The sequence below is a fragment of the Urocitellus parryii genome, chromosome 11 (genome assembly GCF_045843805.1).
Source record: "Urocitellus parryii isolate mUroPar1 chromosome 11, mUroPar1.hap1, whole genome shotgun sequence".
NCBI lineage: Eukaryota > Metazoa > Chordata > Mammalia > Rodentia > Sciuridae > Urocitellus > Urocitellus parryii.
The window spans coordinates 122118419-122145745 of NC_135541.1; the positions used below are offsets into that span (position 1 = coordinate 122118419).

General features: G+C 48.1%; 1 protein-coding gene across 1 annotated transcript; it reads left to right on the forward strand.

The window, feature by feature from the left end:
• The first annotated feature begins 2749 nt into the window (after nt 1-2749).
• She (Src homology 2 domain containing E) lies at nt 2750-24175 on the forward strand. The gene is made up of 6 exons (XM_026405010.2): nt 2750-3397; nt 6000-6126; nt 14019-14321; nt 17348-17504; nt 17850-17969; nt 19489-24175. The coding sequence occupies exons 1-6, from the start codon at nt 2786-2788 to the stop codon at nt 19673-19675; spliced, it is 1506 nt and encodes a 501-aa protein (XP_026260795.1). The 5' UTR covers nt 2750-2785; the 3' UTR covers nt 19676-24175.
• The last annotated feature ends 3152 nt before the right edge of the window (nt 24176-27327 follow it).

A 27327-nucleotide genomic window follows, 5' to 3' on the forward strand; every position in this document is an offset into this window, starting at 1 on the left:
TAATCTGTAAAATGCTTTTACTGGCCTGCTATGGCAAAGCAGCTAATGCACATGTTGATTTAACCCTCATGGAGTAGCACGTCCCCATTTTAAGTCCTAGAGGCTCAAAGACAATGACCTGGTCATTTCTCCAAGACCACTTAGTATCTATGTTCACAAATGGAGAAGAAGCCTGTTTTGTGTTGAATATTATTTTTACCTGCAGATGGACACAAGAACTTTATTTTATTTATTTTTTTATGTGGTGCTGAGGATCCAACCCAGGGCCTCACACGTGCTAGGCAAGTGCTCTCCCACTGAGCTACAACCCCAGCCCCTTGTTGGGTTTGTACTCCAAACCACATGACTACAAAGTCCTGAGCTTCCTTCCACTCTATAGCTTGGTCTGGAGAAACGTCTTATTTGTGTTTTTAAAGAGATGTAAGAGTACCTTACATGTTCAATAACAGATCAATAACACAGAAGAAAAAAAACACTTAAAAAGTTGGACAAAGAATCTGATACACAGCTCCAAAAACATACAAATACACACATGAAAAGATGCTCTACATCTTTAACCACTAGGGAAATGCCAATCAAACCCACAATGTTACCACTTCCTCCCCGCTAAGATGGTCATAAGCCAAAACAACAACAACAGCAACAAAAAGACTAAAACAGTGTCCAGGATTTGAAGAAACAGGAATCCCGGTATTGCTTTAGAACAGTTTGGCAGTTTCTCAAGTTAAAACAGTGAGTTACCAAGTGACCCAGCAACTACACTCCTGGGTAACTACTCAAATCACATATATCCACACAAAGATTCGTTCATAGCAGCATTGTTTATAATAGCTAAAAAGTGGAGTGACCCAAATGTCCATTAACTGATGAATACATAAATAAAATGTGGTATATCTATTCAATGGAATGTCACTGGGCTATATAAAAGGAACCAAGCGTTGATACATACTACCACATGGATGAATCCAAAAAAGGATTCTTGGGAGGGAAAGCCAGACACAAAAGACCATATTACCTGGTCACAATTATGTGAAGCTTCCAGAATGAACAAATCCCCAGAGTCAGAAAGTATGTGAGTAGCTGCTCAGGGCTGGGGAGAGGGAAAGGTGGATGACCGACCCCTCATTGCTGATGGACGCAAGGCTTCTTTGGGGCTGATGGAAGTGTTCTAAAGTTAGATTCGTTGATGATTGTAAACACACTAAATACGTTTTAAATTTTAAGTATACACTTGAAACTCCTGAATTTTATGATGTGTAAATTGTATCTCAATAAAGCTTTAAAAAAAAAAAAAAGCCAAGATGTATTCTCAAGGTGAGCTGGCACTTCTTTCCTCTTCCCAGTCACCAGACACCACCCAAACACTACCAGAAGGTGGCCTGCACCATTTCATTTCCCAGGCTCGAAAGTGAAGTTTTAGAACTGCGCAGGAGTCCCTGCCGCACATTCATTTTTTTTTAAATGAAAAGGAACTCGTTAAATTGCTGGGGCTGACTTTGAATTCGCGATCCTCCTGCCTCGGCCTCCTGAGCCGCTGGCATTACAGGAGCGCGCCACCGCGCCCGGGTAGTTTAAATTTTTTTAAACTAAGAAAGATTTTAAACTGCTTCGAAGCGGGGTGGCAAGGGCGTCTTTTAACGTAAAAGGCCCCACAGTTGTGCACAACATCTGCACAGATTCCGACCCTAAAACCCCGAAGGTCACAACAGCGCGCCCTTCCATCTAGTGGTGGAAACGGGGTGCAGTTCCCCGACTGCCTCCTAGTCTCCTGCTCCACCACCCCTCGCTGCGCAGCATGGGCCTGGAACCCGCAGGCCAGACCCTGCTCCGCAGCCAGGTGCGTGCGCTAAGCCTCGGCCGTACCCCGGCCGAGGTTACCAAGTGACCGGGCCTTCTCCTTGGAACCCCGCGCAACAGGGGGTGAAGTGGCGCGGCCAGCCGCGGCCGGTCCTGGGTGTGGGTGGCTGGGCAGGGCGGGGAGACCTGTTCCCCCACCGCGGGAGGCTGCTCTCCCCCGAGGATTAGTGTTAACTCGGCGGGGGTTGGGCAGCGCTGTCCCTGGAAGCGACCCCACCGTCCCTACGCAAAGCGTGCGATGTTCTAGAGAGAAGGCAGAAACGTGACGCGCGAGTGCTCCTGGCCCCTGAGGACCCAGGTCCCCGCTCCCGGCCTGCGACGCGCACGTGGCGCACTCCGGCCGCGCTCAGAGGGCCAAGCCTGGCCGAGGTCCGCGGGTGTAGACGGGCCGTCTGCGCAGCCGTGAGGGTCCCGTGCGGGGCGCGGCCGGGGCGCACGTGCAGCCGCGTGCCGTCGGGTGGCCGCTCGGGTGGGCGGGGCCGGCGGGGAGGCGCCAGCCGGAGGGGAGGGCCCAGCGGGGTGGGCGGCCCGCCGTCCGAGCCGTCCGTCGCGGCGCCGGGACACTCCCGCCGCCTCCACTGTGTCCCTCTGTCCCTGGGAGTGTGGGCAGGGCTGCTGGGGGCTTCCGTGGGCTCAGCCTCTCCCACTTCGGGAGGAAAAAGCAGGGGGAAGCCCCCGGCGCCTCCGGAGAACCGCGGTCCCCGGAGCTGGAGAGGCGCTGAAGACGAGGCCGGGCGGGGCCCAGGGCGCTGTGACTGTCGCCGTCCGTGTCCGGAGCGGCCGCCCGCGCCCGCCCGCTCGGCGCCCCGGGCCCCCAGCTCCGGGCGTAGGCGCCCCACCCTGCCCGGAGCGGGCGACGGCGGCCAGGGGCGCGCGGGGCATCCGTCACGGGGCCTCGCCGCGGCCTCCAGCTCCCCAGCCTCGGGGAATGCAGTGGCCCCCGACCCCTGGCGCCTCTCGCTGCCTGGGCTGGGCCTCCTCGCTCGCGTGCTCCGCGGCCACGACGCTCCTCGGCCGCGCCGGCCGGACCCCCCTCATGGCCGCCAAGTGGTTCAAGGAGTTCCCGCTGAACCTGAAGACCGTGTCCGAGCGCGCCAAGCCCGGGGGCGCGGGCAGCGGCAAGCCGCGCAGGAGCGCCGAGGCCAGCGGTGCGGGGCCCGTTCCCGGCAAGGGCCGCAAGAACTCGGCGGCCGAGCTGGGGGCCGGGAGGGCCGGCGGCGCCCCCAAGGACAGCCGACTGTCCCGGGACAGCCTTCAGGGTCTGATTCAGGCCGCGGCGGGCAAAGGCCGCAAGAACTCCCGGGCCACGGAGGAGGAGCCCCACCGGGGCCCGGCCAAGAGCTCGGGCTGCAGCACCTACATCAACAGGCTCATCAAGGTGGACACCCAGGAGAAGAACGGAAAGAGCAGCTACCCCGGCGGCGGCGGCAGCAGCACCAGCACCAGCAGCACCAGCAGCAGCTGCTCCTCTGCGTCCTCTTCACCTTCCTCCCTGGGCCCCGAGCTGGACAAGGGCAAGATCATGAAGCAGCAGGACACGGTAAGAATTCACCCTCCCTTGAGCCACTTCTCAGTGCCAGGGGACCACCATGAGCCCCTGAGCAGGAGGCTTCTCATCTAAGAGAAAGGGAGGCCTGACCCCCAAAGTCCGTCCCCCGCGCTCGCTCTGTGACTCCTGAGCCATCCTTTGAAATCATTCCTGGAAAATCCTCATCCTCGGGCTGGAGAACTTTGCAGAAATGGACTAATAAATGTATTTAGTGTTTGGGGCTTTCTGCTGTTGTTGTCTTGTTTTGGTACCAGGGATTGAAATACTCAGGGACACTCCACCACTGAGCCACATCCCTGTATTTAGTTTTGTTAGTTTAAAGAGTAACTGAAAGTGGTAAATTGGGTCCCTTTATAGATGTGGTTTATTCTAATTTTGACATCCAGGGCATCTGCAAAGCTAAACTTGTGTATGCCTATCCTAGAGCATAAGGAATGGTCACCTCGTAACTGGGTAGGTGTGGATTTGAAAGTTTCAGGAAATGGGGGGGGGCACCCACTTCTGGGCTGGCTTTGGGATTTCATCATCCCCTGCAGTTACACCTAATAAAAGGTTTCTCAAAATTTCAGCAACCCTGCAAGATGACAGTCCTTCCATTCATTCTGCAGACATTTGCTGTGCAGTAGTCACATAGGATAAGGGACGCGGTACTGAAGCTTAAGGGACTATGACAAGGAAATGCCCTTAAGGAAATTACTGAGCAGGAAAGAAGAAGGTACTTCCTGCTTCTGATTCACTGGAGGTTTTCTGGGTGCTGTCCAATGTGGGAAAGTAAGAAATGGGATGTGGACATGGGAGGGGACTCTGCATTCTTTTTTCTTTCTTTCTTTTTTTTTTTTTTTTAGTTGTTGATGGGCTTTTTAAAACTTTTTATTTATTTATATGTGGTGCTAAGGATTGAACCCAGTGCCTCACACATGTGAGGCCAGCGCTCCACCACTGAGCCACAAACCCAGCCCAGACTCGCCATTCTTACAGGAATGAGCTGATTTGGTTGGTTGGTTGGGTTGGGTCATTTCTCTTCCACATGAAAGAGGGAGAAGGAGAGGGGAGGGCTCCAATTGAGATCTTGAGACTCATTCAGGCAGGTGCTTCCTGTCATGGGAACTTTAATTTTTTTCTTGTGAGCCTTCAAACATGCTGCGTACCTGGACAGTCAGGAACCTGTAGCACAGACCACACGGCATGCTCTGGGCACCTGCATTCATCCCTCCATTCAGTTCTGCCCCCAGTCTTCGCAGCGTGCCCACCCTATGCCAGGCGCTGAGTAGAGAGAACAGAAAGATGGACAGGACCCAGCCCATAGGTTACTTGGTGTCGACCCGACCAGGGACCTAGTATCCCGTCTGTGCCTTGCAGCTGCAGTGCACATGGTGGTGGTCAGGGAGAAGAGACGGAGAGAGGGTCATCACAGCCCTCCACAGGCTGCTGGCTGTTTCCTGGGCACCACTTCTGGGGTCTGAGGTTTCTTAGCCCATCTCCCCCCGGGTGGAGAACTCTTCTCCTGCCCCCCCTCTTCTCTCCTCCCTCGTTTATCTTCCTGCCAGCTCCAGTGGCTCTTCTCCAGGAACTTTTTGGAGACTGTTTTATATCAGAGGTGGTGGAATAGGTCCAGAGCTGCTTTCCTGAAAAGAGTCACTTGTCTTTGGTGTTGTCACCCAGTCACTGCAGAATAGAGTCATGGCACACACCTCTCTCTAGGTGTCTTCCATTTTGGAGAGATAACTGTTCTCAGACACAAATACCATCAAAACCATCTGATCTCAGAGAATCAGGCTGCCTGTGAATCGCTGAACCTTGAACTACTATAACACTGTTCAGCATTATAGTTATTATTATAATTATTATATTATTATTATTATATTATTATTTCACTTTCATGAAGTCTGTCTCTTTTAGAACTATTTTAAAATTCCTGAGGGCAAGAAGCAAGTCTTGGGTTCATTTTGACTCCCTCACCATGCCCATCCCCGAGTGCTGGGGAGCGACTGACTGACTCACTGTGACCAGTGCTCAGCTGACTGGGCTTAGAAGACTCACAGCACGGGGTGTGTGGTAGACCAGTTAGTCTTTTCTTTTTGTCTTTTTTTCCTTTTAGGTAGTGAGGGTTGAACCCAGACGTCAGTGGCCCTTTTATTTTGAGGCAGGGTTTTGCTAAGTTGCTGAGGCTGGCCTTGAACTTGTGGTCCTCCTTCCTCAGCCTCTCAAGTCACTGGAATCACCTGCACCACGGCCCAGGCTCCAGTTCACCTTTTTCTATGCTGAGCCATAGACGCCCTGTATTTCCCACTGCCCACCCCCACCACCCTCTAACTGACAAATGCTTTATCGCTTGGGGAGAGAAAAGAAGGTAAGAGGAATCTCGGGGGTAAGTGAAAGAGTGTATAGGAATGGTTGCAAATCAGTTGTATCACCAAGACTAAAAGTCAGTCGTTTGTCCAGCGGAGACGCATGGTCAAGTGTGAAAGCTGTCTGGAACCCGCGGGAGACTGTGATTCTCTTCAGCTCTGCAGGAGATTTCAGGGGCCGTCTTGATGGCCTCACCACTTGGTATATGGTCACCCTTAGTGACTGTCCTCTTGTTATTTGATAGGTCATCATTTTGGAAGACTACGCTGACCCTTACGATGCCAAAAGGACAAAGGGTCAGCGGGATGCAGAGAGAGTGGGTGAGAATGACGGTTACATGGAGCCCTACGATGCCCAGCAAATGATAACAGGTTTGTGGCAGGGACAGAAATCTCCCCCTCCCTTGAAGTGTTATAATCTGGTAACCAGAGTCTATGGGGGGCGGGGGGAAGGGAGAGAGCAATTAAACCAGATCCTGCTGACCTGAAAAAGCAGAAGTCAGACCCGGAACTAAAATGTTGGCTCAGGGACCTTCCGAGTTTTAGAATCGGCAGTTTTGTTTTTCTTCTAAGTTCTTCTAATTCTCTGCCGGATGACACTTGGGAGTTCGCACATCGGCTCAGAATGTGGTCTTCAGTTTTCGGGTTGGTTATGTATGTTTCTTGGCCACAGCTCAAAGCTTTGACGTCCATGGTGGGAGTTCTAAGACCAAGAGGCAAATACATACTTAAGGGATTTCCAGTTGTGAAAAGTTGCCAACATGACAGAATCCTCGCTATTTTAGTAGATTGTTTTCTACTAAATTGGAGCACAATATCAAATTATGAAGGAGTCATCAGCGATCACTGTCACTAACCAGCCATCCCACCTAAAATCAAACCAATTTTTAAGACTGATTTTTTTTCAACTGAGAACTGTTGCAGTTGTGAGCTAAGCCAGCCCGCTGTCACTTCTGGTGTCAAGCTTTTCCCTTTTGTACGCAGTGCTCTTCAGTTGGTATCAACGAGGCTTAATCAAAAGGATGCAGACTACTTATTTGATTTATTTGGAAATTTTAGAGTGAATCACTCATTCACCTCATCCGTATTGGAAAATGCAGTTTGAGTGTTGACTCAGGGGGTTGTTCCAGTGTCCTGGGGTTCATGCCTGGGGAAGGAGCCGTCGGTCACCCGTTAGAGACTGTTTGAACAGTTGAAAAGCCCAGGCTCCCTCCGCCAGCTTCCGCGCCGTGAGCAGAGGGTCAGTGGCAGGGCCTGGAAGGGCCGGGACCGGCGCAGAGTGAACGGGGGCTGGCGCAGGAAAGCTGGGCTCCGCTTCCTGCCTCTCTGCTTACAGAGATAAGGCATCCCGTTTGGGGAGGGTGTACCCTGGCCAGGCTGTGACCCTCAGGTCACTGGACTGTGACCCTTAATGAAATCTGTGAATGAGAGGAAGTGAAAATGAACTTAGTCAGAATTTCAAAAAATATCAGCGGCTTGAGAGGAACAGGGAAAGGATCGGCCTTTACATACGACTGAGGGAAAGGATTCTCTAGAAAGAAAAAGAAGTTCATGCTTAACTTTGATTCACCTTTCTTTGTCTTTGGGTTTTGGTTCTTGCCTTTCTCTTTCACTGGAGTAGGCGGTTGATCTGAACTGTATCGCCTGTTTATCGGGAGTCCTGCTGATAACAGGGAAAAGGCTGTGTTTTAAAAAACTGAACATAGGTTGGTTGATTTTTAAGTAATCCCCACAGAGAGTTCTATAAGCCAGAGGACTGCCATACTGTCCCTCTTGGTACAGGGTGAAAAAACAAGACCTGAGGGATTCAGACTTTTCTACAATCACAAGACTTTTAAATAAGATACAGAGCAGGAATTAGAACCCAGATCGCCCACTCCAAACCGAGTGGCCTGCCCCCAACACCACGAGGTGCTCAGGCACACGTGAAATGGTACATGCAAAAGCACTGTGAACTTGACCCATGTGTAGGGCATCTCTCCACTCACTAAGAACATTACAGACATTTAAAGTCAAAATTTTGTGGCACATGTTTGTAATCCCAGCAACTTGGGAGGCTGAGGAAGAAGGACAACAAGTTGGAGGCCAGCCTTAGCAACTTTGCAAGACCCTGGCTCAAAATTTAAAAATAAATAAATAACAAATATCTAAAAAGTCAAAATTGTCCAACATGAAGTAATAATAGTTAGCATTTAATATTTGAGTATTACGGTCCAGGTTCTGTCTTAAACAATTTGTGAATAAATTCATTTAAGAATACAAAATTAATATACTCCTTTGGTAAATAAATTCAAATTTGTTAGAAATCTAAATTAGTAGCTTCTTAAACTAGTAATATAAGTATATAGTATTTTGTTCTTAAAAAGCATTATTATTAGCTGGGCGTGGTGGTGCACGCCTGTAATCCCAGCAGTTTGGGAGACTGAGGCAGGAGAATTGCGAGTTCAAAGCCAGCCTCAGCAACAGTGAGGCACTAAAGCAACTCAGTGAGACCCTATCTCTAAATAAAATACAAAATAGGGCTGGGGATGTTGAGTGTCCCTGAGTTCAATCCCCGGAACCAATAAAATAAATAAATAAAGCTATTTTTTTTTAAAAGCATATGATAGTGATCTTAAAGATTTTTTATTATTCGTTAAAATATATATCACATATCTTGATCAATGTGGAGAATCTACCTCTTAGTCTACTCATAACACAGCTAGACAGAAAAACAGGAAGTGAGTTTATGGAAGCTAGAAATCAAAGATTTGCTGCTATTTTTTTAACCTTTTACTTTTTTTTATTCAGTTCCTTGTATGCTTAGTGGTCAAGTCCAAATTTCTGAATTTTTGTTTTTGTTTTTATTTATTTATTTATTTTGCAGTGGTGAGATCAAAACCTGGACTTTATGCATGTTAGGCAAGCCCTGTACCACTGACCTGTATTCCTGGTCCCAGGCATTACTTTCTACTAATAAAATTTTGGAATATCCTAGCATGTACGAGGCCCTGGGCTCAATCCCTGGCATTGAAAGAGAGTGTTGGGTTTTGGTTCTTGTCTTTCTCTTTATCTGGAGAAAGAAATTATTGCTGAGATTTATTCAAAGGATTGTTCATAAAAAGATATGACTGTGAATACAAGGCAATGTTACCGTAAGGCTGTATTGTTTTTCTGCTAAATTAGCAGGGACATTTTAGCTCAGTACTTCACAGAATATCCTATATTAACTTACAATTATGATTTTTAGCCACTCGAGCATTGGATGGGTCTTTAGAAGTTCCTTAAGGTAGCCATTAGTTAGCATGAAAATTCTTTTCAGGCTTGGTATCATACAGCTGCAAGTCCAGGCTTACTGGCTGCCAGACTTACCCAATTACCCCACTAAATCCTACAGCAACCCTGTAAGATTGGTTCCTTCTACACAGTTGAAGAAACCTAGGTTCAGAAACATGAAGTAACTTGTCCAGATTCCCCAGCCAAGAGGGGACATACAAGGTCATTCAGCAACCTTTGGTTTTGGCTCTTGAGCACCGGTCAAAGATTATTTTTAAATTTTTATTTTTTTCTCCCCAAATGGTTGGGTGGGTCTGTTTAAATAGACAGTCTAAAGGAGAACTCAATATTGGGGTTTGTAGTTTAAAAACTATCATAGAAAATAAATACACATGGCACATGGGCACTTTTTTTTTTTTTTGAAGTGCTGAGGATCAAATGGCGGGGACCCACTCATGCTAAGCAAGCACCTGTCACTGTGCTACATAAATCCCCAGCAAAGATGTCTTGATTTATCTCTAATTTCCTTGTTAAATGTCAGGGTTTCTGAATTATACTGGCCTTTTTTTTCAGATATTTATTTGATAAGAAAATATTAATTTCATATTAAAAGCTTAAACGCTGATAAAAGATGTAAGTAAAAAAAGCTGCCTAGGCTGAAATTGTGGTGCATGCCTGTGATCCTAGCAGGATTCAGGAGGCTGAATTCAGGAGGCTGAGGCAGGAGGATCACAAGTTTAAAGCCAGCCTCAGCCATTTAGTGAGGCCCGAAGCAACTGAGCAAGATCCTGTCTGAAAAAATAAAAGAGGCTGGGGATTGGGGTTGAGCTGGCTTGGGGTGGAGCATCCCTCAGTTCAATCCTTGGTATCAAAAAGAAAAGAAAAAAGTTGCATAATATCCCTGTTTCTGCTTCCAAGAGGAAACAAGAACCCTGCGGGGCTTTATGTTTAATGTTTTGGAAAAAATGAAAGGGATTAAGGGGAGATATCTGTTATTTAAAATTGAAATTAATATTTTACTTGAAATCTTCTGAACATGAAGGTATGGCAGAGAAAGCCTTGGGCTCCGGGCAGGTGTGATGGCTCACACCTGTAATTCCAGCAACTCTGGAGACTGAGGCAGGAGGGTTCCAAGTTATAGGCCAGCCTCAGCAACTTAGTGGGACTGTCTCCAGTAAAAAATAGAGGTCTAGGGTGTCGCCCAGGGGTAGAGTGCCCCTGGGTTCAGTCCCCAGTACAGAGAGAGGCAGAGAAGCATGAGCTCTGGGGTCTGTGATAAATGGCTCCCACTGACCACCGCGTGACCGTGGCCTCAGTGTGCTCACCTGTGAAGGGGACGACACTTCTGTGGTGCGTTCTGGGGCTTCCCTGGGATCTCGCACCATCCTGTACCTGGCATACCCCCCAAATGTGGCCATTGTGTAGACACTGCAGGAAGAATCAAATCCCATTTTTAAAAGAAAATTCTGGACAACGTAGAATAATGTTAATTGCTAACTGTAAGTAACTTCATTGAAAAAGTTTTCTGCCACGTTTTTAAACACAAACGGCCTCCTTGTGGCAGGGAGAACGGGGAGTTCCGCAGGGGGAATCTCGGGCCGTCAGGTTCTACACCCACCCGCTGCCATTTCAGCTGGTGCGGGGCGCCCTCCTCCTCTGCCTGCCGTGTTTATCGGCGGCCTGTCCACTGCACTCTGTTGTCTGCCGCGGTAAATGGCCTCTCTCGGGCCAGGGCGTAGCTTCCTCTTGCCATTTCCTCCTTCTCAGGCTTGTTTCCTCTGCAGCCAGCGCTGCACGTCAGGGGCCATTCTCCCTGCAGGAAGGCTCGGCTGCAGCCCCACGATTGTTTCTGTTTCTATGGAGCCTCAGGTTGGGGGCAGCCAGGTGTTGGAGGGGACTGGGAGGTTACTCCCCTGGAAGCGGGAAGGATGCTGTGTCCAAACCCTTTTTCCCCTGATTAAACATTGTTGCCAAAGGTGATGATACTTTGCAGATTCCCCATCCCAAGATCACGCAAAGAAAGGGAGGTTCTGAGCTCCATGTTTTCCAGCGTATCTCCCAGACCTGGGCACGGGCTATCCGAAACAGGAGTGGGAGGGCCTCCCAGCAAGGAAAAATTCAAACACATGTGAAATAAGAACCCCAGATTCCAATCACCACACCTCATCTGAATGCAGATTTATTGAAATTTCCATGTGAGCTCCACTCCTATCTTGAGATTGAAATCAAGGGCTTCTCCAGCAGAATTGAAGGCAGCACCTTGTGGAAGGCTTTCCCCAGACTCTCCAGACAGTCTCAACGGAGGCTGAACAACTTCTGATGAGAAACCTAAAATTTCTAAATTCATGCTTTGAATTCCTTTGTGTTTTCTGCTTCCTTCTTCTTAGTTCTTTTAAAAAGTTCTTTTTTTTTTAAATGCCAGCCTTATCTTAATTGAACCAAGAACAGAATATGTTTTGTTTCTTGTTCCATATCTCCATCGAGAATAGGCAATGAAGAAAAAAAAAAAAAGAGGCCGTGGGATTGAGAGTCGATGGCCTGGGACAGGAGATGCCCCTGTGGCCTCAGCCCCAGCCCCTGACCTGGCCTTGGGGACATTCCCAGCATCGTGTTCTGATGCGGAAGTTTTAGTCAGAGAGTGCCCTAGGCTTCGTGAGGACCACCTGACTCCTAGGATGTCCCCCAGACCAAGGACACTGGACCTCCGGAGGCGGGACCCAGGCAGCAGGTCGCGCTCCCGCTCACCCCGGTGATTCCAGGGACCTAGAACCGCACGGAATTGAAGGCAGCTGCTGACCGTGAACTGTAACCGCAGCCTAGAAATAGTCCTGATTTTATCCACGTTCCCCCATCTGTTGCCTCTCGTTGTTATGGAAGTCCTAGTGAGTCAATGACTGGCCTCCAGAGAGCAGGTCCGTGACTGTTAGAGGGGAAAGTCCTAACTCCTGCATTCCCACAGCACGACCTCCGACCTGACCTTCTCTCAGTCTCTTCCTGCTCCACCCACCCAACATTCTCACCTTCTGGCTGGCTCCTCCTCCCCCAGATGCCCTTAACTGGAGGAGCCCCGGGCTCTGCTGGGCCCTAGCAGTCTTCCTCCCTCTCTCCCTGGATGGCCTTCATTCTCACTGTGTTAACGTCAATCCGTTGTCACTCCCTGACACGTACCTGCAGAGCCACGTCGTCACCTCCTGGAGAAGCTCTGGAGCCCCCTCCCACCCATCCACTCACTGTGTGGCACAGCTGCGTGTCCTGCCTCGTAAACAAGCTGTGGGGGTCTCCGCCCAGCCCACCAGACTGGACGCATAGACACCTAGGGCTGGCCCAGCTGGGGCACCTGACCAACTCTGGGAGGCCTGAGAGGAGCAGTGGGCAGGAAAGACTTCTCCAGGAGGAGGAGGGGCTGACGTCGTGGCCAGGAAGGTGCCAGACCTCGGTGGGTGAAAGACAGGGTCGTGTGCAGGCCGTGGCCGGAGCTCCATTGGGTTAGAGGAATTGGAGCGCAGGGGGGCAGTTGGAGAGGGAGAGGAGATCTGGTCCTGGGCTGCCTCCACGCCCCACTGGGATTTGCACTTTGAAGGTAGATAGTTGAGAGCGCATGAGGGGCTCCTTGAGGAGATGAGGCTTTGTGTGTGATGGTGACCAGGTAGACAGCGGGCTGAAGGCCTCCTGGTGGGCATTTATGAGAGCCACAGCCTGGTGCTTCCGTGGTGGTCCACACTCTGGTCATCTCCAGCTGACCCTCAAGGCTCCTGGACCCCAGCCGGTAAACACAGCCGGTCCCACCCCACCGTAACTGGTGGTCAGTTGGTGGACAGCAGGGGTTCTCCAGCCATCTCTATGCCTCAGTTCAGTACGCGCCTTGGGACTTGCGCTGGCCTGTGTTCGAGGTCAGCCTTCCCGCTCAGCCTCCCTCCCGTCTGGTCTTGGGGCCTTTCCACTTTCCCTGACTCCCCTGTGGAAACAAGCCCTACAGTGCCCACTCATATCCTCACTCTCGCAGCCTCCTCCTCCGCTGGAAATGACCTTTCATATCAAAGTCAACTCTCTTCCATTTCTCTTCCACTTGGAGTCAATCCAAGTGGAGTGGCTGAGAGGAGGACTTCTGCAGCCCAACCTCCTGCTTATTGGTTTGCATAATTTCCTTAACCTCTTTATGCTTCAGTTTTCTCTTTTCTAATAATGGAGAAATAATAGTACCCACCTCATAGAGTGGTGGTGGGAATTACAACCCTCCTAGAATAGTGCTTAACACATAGGGAGCCATTGACGAGCGTCGGCTCTTGAGTAATTATTGTTTTTCCCTCTCACACCTCTTTTACTTTGATTTATCCTGCAATTATTAGCCTGATGCATATTTTATGTAAATATGCCTGGCTTCCCCACTATATTAAACTGACTGGAAGAACTCTGACTAGTGCACACAAATAGCTTCTCTGGGTGTGTTTGGAGCGATACTTTGGATATCATAAACGTCGGCCCATTTTTATTAAAATAATTTGATCTGGGGCTGGGGCTCTAGCTCAGTGGCTGAGCACTGCCTGGCATGCAGGAGGCCCTGGGTTCCATCCCCAGCACCCCAAAACAAAAACGCCTTGATCTGGGCTTCCTAACAAGATGTCAACGCTGAAGGTGACAAGAAAGTCAGACAGGACCAGGAAGTCAAACAGGTGTCCCCGAGGGCACTGCGTACTCATTGGAGGAGCACCCTGGAGGGCCACTTCTTATTCTTTGGAGGGGCACCTGGAGGCTGCCTGACTTCTGATGTCATCCCTCCTCTAATGACTTGGTCCCGTTACCTGGCTCAGGTGAGGAAGGGAGGATGTCGGCACACCTGCTTTTGCAGTCGTAGCACAGCTGGGAGGCGATGGGCCCCTTTAGGAACAATCCTGGAGTTATCCAGCCTCCACCAGGAAAGACAGAGGTCACGGGTCAGCCTCTGCCCCCTCGTCCCCGCCCCTCCAGTGGCACCTTTTCCTTCAAGTTTTGCTGTGATGCGTGTTTTTCAGAAATCAGACGCCGGGGCTCCAAGGACCCCCTGGTGAAGGCTCTCCAGCTGCTGGACAGCCCCGGGGAGCCCGGCGAGCCCGGCACCAAGTCGGAGCCCCTGGCCAAGAGGCGCAGCTCCAAGGACCTCCCGGGGAGGCCGCCGCAGCTCTACGACACCCCCTACGAGCCCACCGAGGGCCAGCGCGCAGAGGGGAGGGCGCGGCCCGGGGACAGCAGGCTGCCCGAGGACGACGAGAGGCCGGCGGCCGAGTACGAGCAGCCCTGGGAGTGGAAGAGGGAGCAGATCGTGCGCGCCCTGTCGGGTGAGGGCAGCGGGCCTCGGCCTCCCTAAAACGCATTTTCTTTTTTAAAATTGATACATCGTTGTGCAGAATTATCGAGTAAACTTATTGATGTTTCGATACCTGTATGCATTGCAGCAAATGGTCAAGTCAGGGAAATTAACATGCCCACCCCTTGGTCCAGTTATCACCGCCCAATTGTGCCCTTGGTGCCATCTAAAACACCCTCTGTGACCCCAGCGGCCAGGAGGCTGAGGCAGGAGGATCGCAAGCTCAAAGCCAGCCTCAGCAACGTAGGGAGGCCCTAAGCAATCCTGTCTCAAAGAATGAAAAGGGCTGGGGATGTGGCTCGGTGGCCAAAGCACCCCTGGGCTCAATCCCCAATACCAAAATACTACTACTACTACTACTACTACTACTACTACTAATACTACTACTAATAATACTACTACTAATACTACTACTACTACTACTACTACTACTAATACTACTACTACTAATACTACTACTACTACTACTACTACTAATACTACTACTAATACTACTACTAATACTACTACTACTACTACTAATACTACTACTACTAATACTACTACTACTAATACTACTACTACTAATACTACTACTACTAATACTACTACTACTACTACTACTACTAATAATAATAATAATAGTAATAATAATAAAAACACCTCCAAGGTCCGGGGAAGAACAGTGCTTAGGAGAGTCTGGGGAGGGGAGGGGATGGGATGGGCAAGGAGGAATGAGGAGAGAGATCTGTCAGTGGGACAGAGTCACAGATAGGAGTGTTGGGTTCTGATGATCCAGCTCACAGCAGGGTGAGGATACTAATAATCACATGTATTTCAAAATACCTAAAAGGGTTTTTTTTTAATTTCCCTAGTTATAGATGGACAAAATATCTTTATTTATTTATTTATTTATTTATTATGTGGCGCTGAGGACCGAACCCAGGGCCTCACGCATGCAAGACAAGGCACTCTACCACTGAGCTACAACCCCAGCCCAAGAGAGGGTTTTTAATGTTACACTGTGCCTTGTCTTGTTCGATTGTCTGTTCTTCCTTTTGCTCTCTCCCTCCATCTCTCCTCTCCTCTCCTCTCCTCTCCTCTCCTCTCCTCTCCTCTCCTCTCCTCTCCTCTCTTCTCTCTGTCTCTTCTTTCCTGGAGATGGAACCTCCATGGGCACCCCACTGCTGAGCTCATCCCAGACCTTTTGATTTTTCAAGACAAGGTCTGGTAAGTTGCCCAAATGGCCTCAGGTTCGGTCCTCCCGCCTTAGCCTGGAGCGTGGCTGGGATTACAGGCAGGTGCTGTCATGCCCGGCTCTATTTTCTCCACATTCCTTACTGCAAGTTTCTTTTTTCCAAGGAATTTGAGATAGATAGGGATCTAAGAATCTGGCTCCAGTGGAAAGCCCAGGACTGAAGTTGTGCCCTTAATGTTGCATTCCCCCCCCCACCCCCCAGTACCTTTCTTTTCTTTCCTCTGTGTGCAGCTGCTTTGGAAGTGCTTATCACAACCGTCGGGAAAACGTATCTGACCACTGTTTATTTCTCCCACTGAAACTGTCAAATTGGGAGCAGGTCCTTCACTCTCCCATGGAGCTGTTCTTAACCTGTTAAATCCTTGGTTATAGTGGAACGTGAGGGTGCTCCCTTTGTAATCCCAGCCACGCGGGAGGCTGCGACGAGGAGGAGCAGAGTCTGAAGCCAGCTTGGGCCACTTAGGCCCTGTCTCAAACTAAGATAGTAAGAAAGCAGCTGAGGGTGTGGCACAGGGGTAGAGCGTTCGCCCAGCGTGTGTGAAGACCAGAGCTCAGTCCCCAGCGCTGCCCCCCACAGTAAACGCCAATGGAAAAGTGAATAGAGAACGTATTTGATATGTAATTGGAGAGCATATTTGGTATGTAATTGGAGAGCATATTTGATAGCCAACATTTAAGTTGATTTCGGTGTGATTTTGACCTTGTTTTCAGCAGATCTGCAGGGGTACCTGCTGCCTCTCAGCCCTCAGCTGGGCCCTCCCAGCGCTCTCTGTCTTCTCTCCAGTCTCCCTGTCACAGCATCTTCAACATATCATTGGTGGTGTTGTTTCTGGGTTGACTTTTTTTTTTAAGAGAGAGAATTTTTTAATATTTATTTTTCAGTTTTCGGTGGACACAACATCTTTATTTGTATGTGGTGCTGAGGATCGAACCCAGCGCCTCGTGCATGCCAGGCGAGCGTGCTACCGCTTGAGCCATATGCCCAGCCCTGGGTTGACTTCTGTTCATATTTTATTATAAAAACTGTGTTTTGGTACCAGTGTGTTAACCACTGAGCCACGTCCCCAGCCCCTTATCCATCTAGGTATCTATTTTAATTCTGAGACAGGGTCTCACTAGGTTGCCGAGGCTGGCCTCGAGCAGGCATTCTGCGTCCCTGGGATCACAGGCGTGCACCCCTGTTCCTGGCTCGCTCATCTGTCTTCATGGAGTGCTGCACTCTGACAAGCAATGTGCATATAACTGGGTTTAATCTTTCTTTCTTTTTTTGGGGGGGAAGTCCTGGGGATTAAACCCAGGGGTGCCTCATCCCCAGCCCTTTTTATTTTGAGACAAGGTCTGGCTGCGTGGCTTCGGGCCCTGCCTTGAACTTGTGATCTCCTGTCTCAGCTGCCCGAGTCCCTGGGGTCATAGGCACCCACCACCGGACCTGGTTAGCCTTTTTTTTCCTGAAAATACTGAAACTTGGAGTTCTTTAAAAGTCCATGCTGAAGCCTGTTGGCTCCCTGTCATACTCTGAAGTTCTCGGATGCTGATCAGTATCTTAGAGAAGAGTGGCTGTCTGTCCGCGGGATGCTGGCAGCGATCGCGGATAGCAAAGGCAGCGGGGCTCGGCTCTCCGGGTCGTTTTGCAGCATGTTAGAGTCTGTTCGAAGGAGAAAATGCTTCTTCCCCAGCTAAGGCAGGCGGGGGGGAGGGTTCCTTTGAAGTCTGCCTGCCCCCTCTGCTGTCTGGGGTGGTAAATGGAGTCTTCCTTCCAGTCCAGTTTGAAGGGTCTGAGCGGCCTTCCGTCAAGGAGGAGGCCGTGAGGCAGCATCACCGGCAGAAGAGCTGGACCCAGAAAATCCTGAAGCCAGCCCTGTCTGACCACAGCGACGGGGAAAAGGTGGACCCAGGCCTGCCCCTGGAGAAGCAGCCGTGAGTGTCCTTCACTGACCCCGAGATAAGCAAGGCCGCGGGTACTGACCCTCACCTGACTCTCTGTTGGTGAACACCTGTCTGAGGGGGGCCTGTCCATGAAACCCATCTTGGGAGCTCGGTGCATTGTGCGGAATGGACAGTGCATTGTATCCCAAGCACCTGGTTTTACAGTGCATTCTCCTTACACGGGGAGACTTCTGGATGGCACTAGCCCTGTTGACCCTCCCTGACAGGGTTGGTGGGACCCTCAAGTCTGCCTTCTGTCTCTCCTGAGAGAGAGCCCGCCTGGATCTGCACTTTGATGGTCACAGCACTTTCCGTCTTCCGTCTCCCTCTTTTCAGCTGGTATCATGGTGCCATCACCCGGGCGGAGGCTGAGAGTCGACTACAGCCCTGCAAAGAAGCTGGGTACCTGGTTCGCAACAGTGAGTCAGGGAACAGCAGGTACTCCATTGCACTGAAGTGAGTATTCAGCTTCGTGGGCCTCCCTGCCTCAGGGGAGGGTACACCTACCACGGGTAGATCACCAACCCAAGATATGTAGCTTAGCAGGGCGCAGTGGTGTGTGCCTGAATCCCAGCAACTGGGGAGGCTGAGGCAGGAGGATTGCAAGTTCAAGACCGGCCTCAGCAACCTTAGTGAGAACCTCAGCAACTTAGCAAGACCATCTCAAAAAAAAAAAAAAGAGACTGGGAATGTAACTCAGTGGTTAAAAAAAATCCCTGAGTTTAATCTCTAGGGCTAAAACGTATATATATAAATACATATAATGCATATGTACTTGTATGTTATATATGATATATATTTATACATGTATAATTTGAAGGTGGTTCACAGGATTTATCTAGAGAAAACAAGATGCATTTAATTAAACAACTGAAAGTCAAACACTATCTGAATGCAGAATTGGTGTTGGGTAAAGGCTCCAATATCTATTAGGAAAGTGAGGGTCCTATTTCATGATCTTGGTACCTGAGTCAGTTTTTACCCTTCATCGCCTCGTCTGGAATAGGACCTCTCTCAATAGAGAAATAATTCCTGGTAAAAAGAAAAATTTCTAGCGGGATAGTTCAGTCACTCTTTCATTCCCAACAGTCAGGGACTTTCATAAATCGGATCCCTTGATTGTCAAAATGCCAGCTGCAGTTTTGATACCAGTCTCCTCTGGTGAATTAGGAAACGCTGACTTGCCTATTACACCCTCTGTCTAATTGTGCTCAGAAAATTCACTGTGCCTGGTAGGGCTGCTGGAGGGTATCATGGAAATAAATTCTCGTTGCACGGTGAGTTCAGCGGCGCTATATTGGAGGATCATTGTCAAGAGCCCTAACAGCATTTCCTTCCTGAGGAAGCTGAGCCCCTGCAGCTGGAACAATCAGACTGCAGGGGGAGCGAGGGGGAGGGGCCGAGGGCAGCCGGGCTCAGAAAACGGGATAGGCCACCAGATACACAATACCAGGAATAGCCCCGCGAGGTTCCTGAAGCTGGTGCTGGTGGGTTAAACCTGTGAGCCTTCAGTGCCAGCTGTCACTGCAGAGAACCAGGAAGGGCCTTCCCACACCACTGGGGGGCACAGAAATAGTTTCATCCTTCTTATCATTATTATTAATGTGTTCTTTGGGGGAAGGAAGAAAGAAGAAGCCTGCCGTGAGTTCTTTTAGCGGCAGTGAGGAAGGTGAGCTGCCGCTTTGCACTTCAGCCCATTGGGCTTGCACTTAAGCTCTAGTTGTGCAAGTCGGGGGCTTGTTTTTTTTGTCCAGTGTCCAGTGTCCAGTGTGTAAGAAGGATGAACAACCCCAGGATGACGTGCCCCTAGGCCGCAGTACTTCCCCAGCGCTCCCGGAGCGTCCAAGGCATTTCTGTCTGTGCAGAGCAGGTCCCGGAGTGGAAGAGGACCCCCCCCCCCCGGGGATTGTTGGCCTGGGGAGAGACTCTCTGCTCACTCCTTCATGTCTCCTCCTTGACTTTTGTTTTGCTCCAGGACGAGCCAGGGATGTGTCCACATCATAGTGGCTCAGACCAAAGACAACAAGTACACGCTGGACCAGACGAGCGCTGTGTTCGACAGCATCCCTGAGGTGGTGCACTATTACTCCAACGAGAAGCTGCCTTTCAAGGGGGCAGAGCACATGACCCTGCTCTACCCCGTGCACAGCAAGCTTCACTAAGTTTCAGCTAACACTGAGCCCAGGAGGACACCAGCGCCTAAGAGCATCTCAGTGGACAAGGCTGGACTGCTCCCCACTCTAGTGCAGAGTGGGACTCACCCCTGAAAGTCAGAAAGTCTGCGATCTTGAATCCATGGCCAAGTAGCTGTACAATAAGAAACCGTCCTTCACCTGTCGCCGCCTCCGCCTCTGAAGTAGGAGGTTCTGTTGGGGGTGACCCTCAGGAAAGGTGAGTCTAGAGTTCAGGGGCACAGAAGGTCTCCAGCAATGTGCAAGGTGTTCCCTGGGATATCTCTAGACACACGACAGCGCACACCCCACTCGGCCTTCACCTGGGATCACGCGGACTGGAAGAGCGTTTAGTGTCGCCCCCTTAGCAGGGGACTTGGATGGACAGTGGGAAATGTGAACCATGGGCAAGAAATTGTCTTTCTCCCTCCAGTGGCCCGAATCCGCTCTCTGTTCCTGCAGATCACCACGCTAAGGTGTGGCAAAAGGATTATTTTGTGGGTCACCTTTTCTAAGAAAAATTGGTCTTTTCTCGTTTTCTGTGGACCTTCTTTTAAATAATTTTCCAGGAATCCAATAATATAAGCATAAATGGGCAAGAAGACGCCCCAGATTTAGGAATCACCAGTAAAATTAAGCATTGCCATCATTATCATAATTCTGGATTACAGAGTAAAATATACCACAAATATTTCCTTTTGGATTTTTAAAAATTCTACAAAGCTCAACAGCCATTTCCTATTGGATGATTATGTAAAACCTCAGATATCTTTTGTTTTGTTTTTATGCATTTTAGTTCCCATGGAATCATCTTTAAGTTTGTCTCTAAAATTAGAATTGCTTCGTATTTTTAGTAAATTTTTTTTTCAAAAACAATTTTGAGATCTGATTGTATGAACTGGGTCACTAGAGTCTGCAAAGATTCTCTTTCTGTACAAAGCAAGCCTGTCCACTCTGGATACAAGTATTTTAAAGCCAGGTGCTATGATGCACACCTGTGGTCCCGATGACTGGGGAGGCCGAGGCAGGAGGATCACAAGTTCAGGGCCAGCTTCTGCAAATTAGCAAGGCCCTAAGCAACTTAGTGAGACCCTGTCTAAAAATAAAAAAATAAGAAGGGCTGGGGCTGTAGCTCAGTGGTAAAGCACTCTAGGTTCAATTCCCAGTACAAAAAGAAAAAAAAATGTAAAGACTCAAATCAGGTGTGGAGGTACACATTTCTAATCCCAGCTGTAGGGAAGTTGAGGCAGAAGGATCACAAGTTAGAGACCAGCCTCAGCAACTTAGTGAGATTCTGTCTTAAAAATAAAAAAGACCGGAAATAATGTAGCCCAGTGGTAGACTGTTCACCCAGCATGCACAAGGCCCTGGGTTTGATTCCTAGCACTACACCAAAAAACAACAACAACAACACCAAAAAAAAAAAAAAACAAAAAAAAAAACTTTGAGATCTTCCCTAACTACTATTCCTTAATACATTGAATTAATAGTCATAGTATTGTTATCTTTATGATTTACCATGAATTTATATTGCCTATTTATTGATGGTGAGAAGTCCCTGGTGGGTGGCTCTGGAATTAGAACTGAACAAATGTCTGCCTTCTGGGGTTCATAATCTGATTCTCAGAGCTGGTCCAGATGAGATGTGCTGACCGTCATCAACGAAAAGTTAACTTTTGTAGCTTATTTCAAATACACAAAAAACCATTGATTTGGGTAATTTTCAGGAGAGCATAACTTTCCAGTTATTAGTTATCATGGTGGGGGGCACCCACTTCTGGGCTGCCTTTGGGATTTCATTATCAGCACATTTTTTGCTTTTTAAGTTTTGATCTAAGTCTAAGAGTTGTGAAGGTTGTGAGATCTTCAAAATGTTTTGTTGTATAAGTCTTGATAGATTCGCTGGGGATCAAACCCAGGGGCACTTACCACTGAACCACGTCCCCAGCCCTTTTTATTTTTTGAGACAGGGTCTTACTGAGTTGCTTAGGGCCTCACTAATTTGCTAAGACTAGCCTCAACCTTGTGATCCTCCTGCCTCAGCCCCCTGAGTCACTGGGATTACAGACCTGCATCACCACGCCCGGCATTGATAGAAGTTTTTAAATGTGTATTGGTTCATGTACTATGTCTTTAGTACAAGTTTTTTTTTTTTAATTTTCAGCATCCATAGTTCCAATTCCATTCAACAAATATTTATTATTTTCTATATGCACATTATTCATTGTGTTAAACTTATTTTTAGGTATACATGCTAGTGATGAAACCTTATTTTTTTTGCTAACCTTATTCTACAAAGGAAATACAACTATTATCTTCACTTTAATAAATGCTAAAAGCTTTATGAATTTTTTTCTTTGTGCATTAAATGATTTTTGGCCCATACCCAGCAACTATGATGAATGTATAATGAAATAACCTTTGGAAAGTAGGCCTGATGCATGAAGTACTTATTGAGCTTTCATCGTATACCTAGGATTGTGCTTCCTCTACGTGATTTTGCTGTGATGGTGACGCTCTTCTCTTTATATAATTAAAAGTGGAGGAGACTGGGAGTTTATATATAGTCCACTTACCTTACAACCGAACAGGAAGTTAAAATAAGCAGAAATAGAGTAAGTTAGTGGAAGCCTGGTGAATCCTTGTTAAGCTACTGTTTTCTGCTCAGGTTGTGACACAAGCTGACAAAAGCCAGGGAATTCGCAGCTGGGTGGTGGCATAGAGTGCCATATGTTCTAAAAACAGTCAGACCCAGCAGGGAGACCCTAATGGCTTCCTTGGTATGCCTCCTGGGCCAGCTGATCTGAAACTCTGTGACACGTTCTCTGGGCTCTGAATGGTTGGGCTTTTTTATCAGTTTATCTCCACACAAGTATTTTTCTGCAATCTCCAGAGAATATTCTCTGGCAAAATACTGTCTTTTGGCGCATTCTCCCTCAGTGCCTAGATGCCAGCATGTGTAGGGCTGTGTCAGTTCTCCCTTCTTTATCACAACTTCTTTCCAAAAATCGCTCCGCTCCAGAGTCCTGAGTAACTCGCAGCTGGTCAGTCTCGTCCCTGGGAGGTCAGAGGGCCTCCGGGTGCGCAGTGAGCACCTGTGGCCCAGCCACTCGGGAGGCTGAGGCAGGAGCATTGCTTGAGCCCAGAAGTTCAAACCCAGCCTGGGCAACGTAGCAAGACCCCTGCTGGGGGAAAAAGGCAAAAGGACATATCTGTTTCCTTCGATTCCACAGCCCTTTCTATCAGGATGGATTTCTTACATTTATGTAACATAAGAATAAAATAATGGAGAAGGTTCCATATGTATACAAAAGGGCGCGTATTGACATGTCCATTCTCTAAGGGGGCAGAAGTGTTTTAAGTTATTCATGGCCTATGTAGAAAACCCTTCATTCTTCACTGTTTAAAGCCTACTTTATTGAAATGGTGTTCGTTTATTGACCTCTGCTGCAGGATAGGGAGGTGGGAAGATAATGTACAGAGAAAGCCAGTTATTTGGGGGGCAGATGGGAAATAGTCCTAATTTGGAAACTGGATTATTTTACAGTGTTATTACTCTGTTATTGGCTCTTGGTATTGGGTACATCTTAACCTTTCATTCAGAACAACAACTATGAGACATTCTTTAGTTGCTTGTTCTACTCTATTGAAATGCCATTTTTTTTTAAGAAGTCAGGGATAATGCCTTGGATTTCCATTATTCTAGCAGGAAGAAACCCACTGAGTGATATGTCCAGATTTCATTTCTCCTGTGCATGCTTTTGACGTTAGCAGGATTTCGTTGATACCTTCCTCAGTGACCTCTCATCCATTGTTGTCTCTTTCTTATTTTCCATAACCAGCACTAGCGTGGCCCTGTGTTCTCTTTAGGATCACTCTTTATTCTCATTTCCCATCTTTGCCCTCCAGTCACTGACTTGGAGACCCTTGGCCTGCTGTGACAGCCTCCAGGGCTGGCCTTGTGTAATGACGGTGTTTTACTGCCATCTAATGGAAAGAGCTCAAACTGCAGCTGGGAGAAGAAGCTGTGCGTGGAAGGGTGGAATTTTCTAAAGGATTTCTCATACAGTCCCCCTAAAAGAAAATAATAATAATAATAATAATGTTTCAGTTGCCCCCCTAAAATATAACCTTTCCTGTGGCAAATGTGCTTTGAAACTTCATATAACTACCATCACGAGGTCCCTGGATTCCAACTAGGTCGTGTCGTTTAGAATCTTAAGAGTATTTTAATGAATAAATTGGCAGCAGATCATTGAGTCAGGCATCACATGTCAGCCATATGGTTATATCGTCAGAGGGATTTAACATTTTAAATGTCAACTGATGCATTCTCGTAATTTTCAAAATATTTGAAGATGGTATATAATACAGGTGCCTATCTATAGTACCTTGATAATTTATATTGTATCAGAGAGATTTTTTAAAAAATTTCTGGATGTGTTGCAGTAGCCGGTGTAGGCTGTGTGCCCTCCTAAGATGGTTTGCTCTGAGATGGAACTTTAAATAAACATTATGTCAAAAAAAACCGGAGTGGTTGTGCTGAATCCAGTTAGTTTCGAGAATCGCCTCCCTGCCTGAAAAGCACCTTCTGTAGTAACAGCTACAGCAAAGCTTTATCTGCAGTGGCTTCTGGTAACGCAGTGTACAAACACAGCAGGGTGGGACACAGCCAGCGACTGATCTGTTCACACCCCGCCCCATTCACCTTGAGAGCCCTTCTGTGGCGGCTTCCTCCCAGATACAATGTAACAGCTGGGGTGTAGCCTGGTAGGGCCACGGGAGTGTGTTCAAGGCCCTGGGTTTTATTCCCAGTATTGGGGGCAGGGGGACAGAACACAACAACAACAATGTAACAGTGCAGTTTTGCTCCTGTTTATTGGCCCCTTTTCTTCCTGAGTAGAGAGTACACTGCATTTGTTCTCATCCCTAGCTGGGCATCAGAGATGGGCTCTGTGTTGATGTCATCGTTATTAATACAGACACCCCATCCCTTCCGAGGGACTTGATGCTTGTAAAACTGGGGAAATCTATTTAAAAAATTTAAAATCTGTATTTTTAAGAACGTCTATGCCAGGCGACGTGGCGCACGCCTGTAATCCCAGCGGCTGGGGAGGCTGAGGCAAGAGGATCCTGAGTTCGAAGCCAGCCTCAGTAACTGTGAGGCACTAAGCAACTCAGTGAGACCCTGACTCTAAATGCAATAAAAGTGGGGCTGGGGATGGGGCTGAGTGGTCGAGTGCCCCTGAGTTCAATCCCCAGTACCAAATAAAATAAAATAGAGAAACTCTACCAGGTGACTGATACACAGCGCTGGCTGACCACCACCACTGGAAGCCACCATTTAGAAACGTGCGAATAAAGTCATTTGACGTCCTGGAAGAGGGGTACACCGTGGCGCCCAGGTTCCGGATTTGTAATTTCCACTGAATATTTATATAGGTTGCCACCAGGTGGTAGAAGTGCCTATTGTTTTTTGCCATCTGTGTTCAGGAGAAAAGGAAGTTTGCATCTAGAAACGTTCCCTCCGCCCTGCACTGGAGCAATCAGAGTCGTGTTTTTCAGAATCGAGATGGAACACGTGCTTCCAAGAGCCCAGGGTGTGGGTGTTGAACACTGGATTCTGACCCTGTGAAAGGCCAAGACGTGAGTAATGAAAGTAGACTGGCTACAGATCAGGAGCCCGGCTAAGCAAATGCTTTTCATTCCACATGATTTGATTTTAATCCCTCACAACTCAGGTGAGCCAAGTGCGGAGGCTCATTTTTCAGATGAGAACACTGGTACTTGGAATGAGTAGGTGAGATCCTACCCCAGATTGCAGTCTGAGTCGGCTTCTGGAGTTTAGGTCTGTTCTTCATTGCTGGACTCTACTCCTCCTTTGAGAGGGTATTACCTGGCCTGCAGAACTACTCACATTTGAGACTAATTAGTTAAAATAGGGCACAAGAAGTAATAAATTAATCCCTTGGTTTAAATTAGCAAGTGAGGGGCTGGGGATGTGGCTCAAGCAGTAGCGCGCTAGCCTGGCATGCGTGCGGCCCGGGTTCGATCCTCAGCACCACATACCAACAAAGATGTTGTGTCCGCCGAGAACTAAAAAATAAATATTAAAAATTCTCTCTATCTCTCTCTCTCCTCTCTCACTCTCTCTTTAAAAAAAAATAAATAAATAAATTAGCAAGTGAGAAAAAGATGCTTAAATAAAGAGATTCACAGTAGCCAAGAAGTGGAAGCAGCTCAAATGTGTGTTGACAGATGAACGGATAAACAAAATGGGGTTGCTCGGCGTGGTGGCACACACCTGTGATCCCAGTGACTTGGGAGGCTGAGGGAGGAGGATCACAAGATCAAAGCCAGCCTCAGAACTTAGCAAGGCCCTCAGCAACTTGGCAAGACTGTGTCTCAAAATGAAATACAAAGAGGGCTGGGGATGGGTCAGTGGTGAAGCACTTGCCTCACATGTATGAGGCCCTGGGTTCTATCCTCAGCACCACATAAAAATAAATAAAATAAAGGTCTTGTGTCCATCTACAACTAAAAATATGTTTTAAGGAGGGAGAAGGGGGCTGGGGATGAGACATTATGCTGGGTGAAACAAGCCAGTCACAAAAAGACAGATACTGCAGGATTCCGCCTCCATGAAACTAATGGTCAGATTCACAGAGACAGAAGGTAGGTTGCAGATGGGTGGCTGCTTAACGGATGCAGAGTTTCTATTTGGGATGATGAAAGTCTCAGGAGCCCAAGACTCCAAGCAGAACCAGGCAGCTGGAGATCCTGAAGACCACCGAAGCTCCGACAGCCAACACACCACTAGACATTGAGAAGATCTGCTCGGAGGCACGAAGTTCATTTCCAAAACCCACACGTAGCACCAGAATTTCTTCCTTCACGTTGTGAATCATATAGGATGAGTTGCTGAATTACCTTGACTCAAACTTAAAGTGCTTCCTCCATGACATTTCTCGAATGATTCAGCCTGCCTTCTGATGTATGTGCATAAACAGGATGACTAACTCAGATTGATTATATAAAAGATAGATTCTTGATGTGCATATAAAAGCCATTTAGTTTATCAAGGTAGCAACCAATATGCCGTTGACAAGTAAAAAACGTGTGTTACTTTAAGAGATAGTCAAGAAAGACATGTTTACGTTCATTTTGGGTTATTTTAAGTGGTGTGTTTGCAAATGAAACTTTCCCCTTAAAATCCCTGCACATGGTGGGGGCGGGGGGGTACCGGGGATTGAACTCAAGGGCACCCGACCACTGAGCCACATCCCAGCCCTATTTTGTATTTTATTTAGAGACAAGGTCTCACTGAGTTGCTTAGCACCTTGCTTTTGCTGAGGCTGGCTTTGAACTCACGATCCTCCTGCCTCAGCCTCCCGAGCCACTGGGATTACAGATGTGCACCACTACACCTGGCCTCCCTGCACTTAACAGAATGTCAAGCTTTATTAGAGACCAATGTTAACAAACCACCTTGTGCCCTTTGACAATGAATGACTTTAAACAATTTAATTTTGTCTGTGACCCCCCACCGACTTACATTTACTTATTTGTTTTTATGCAGTTAGTTTTGCAGTACTAGGGATTGAACTCAGTGCCTCACACAAGCTAGGCAGGTGCTGTACCAC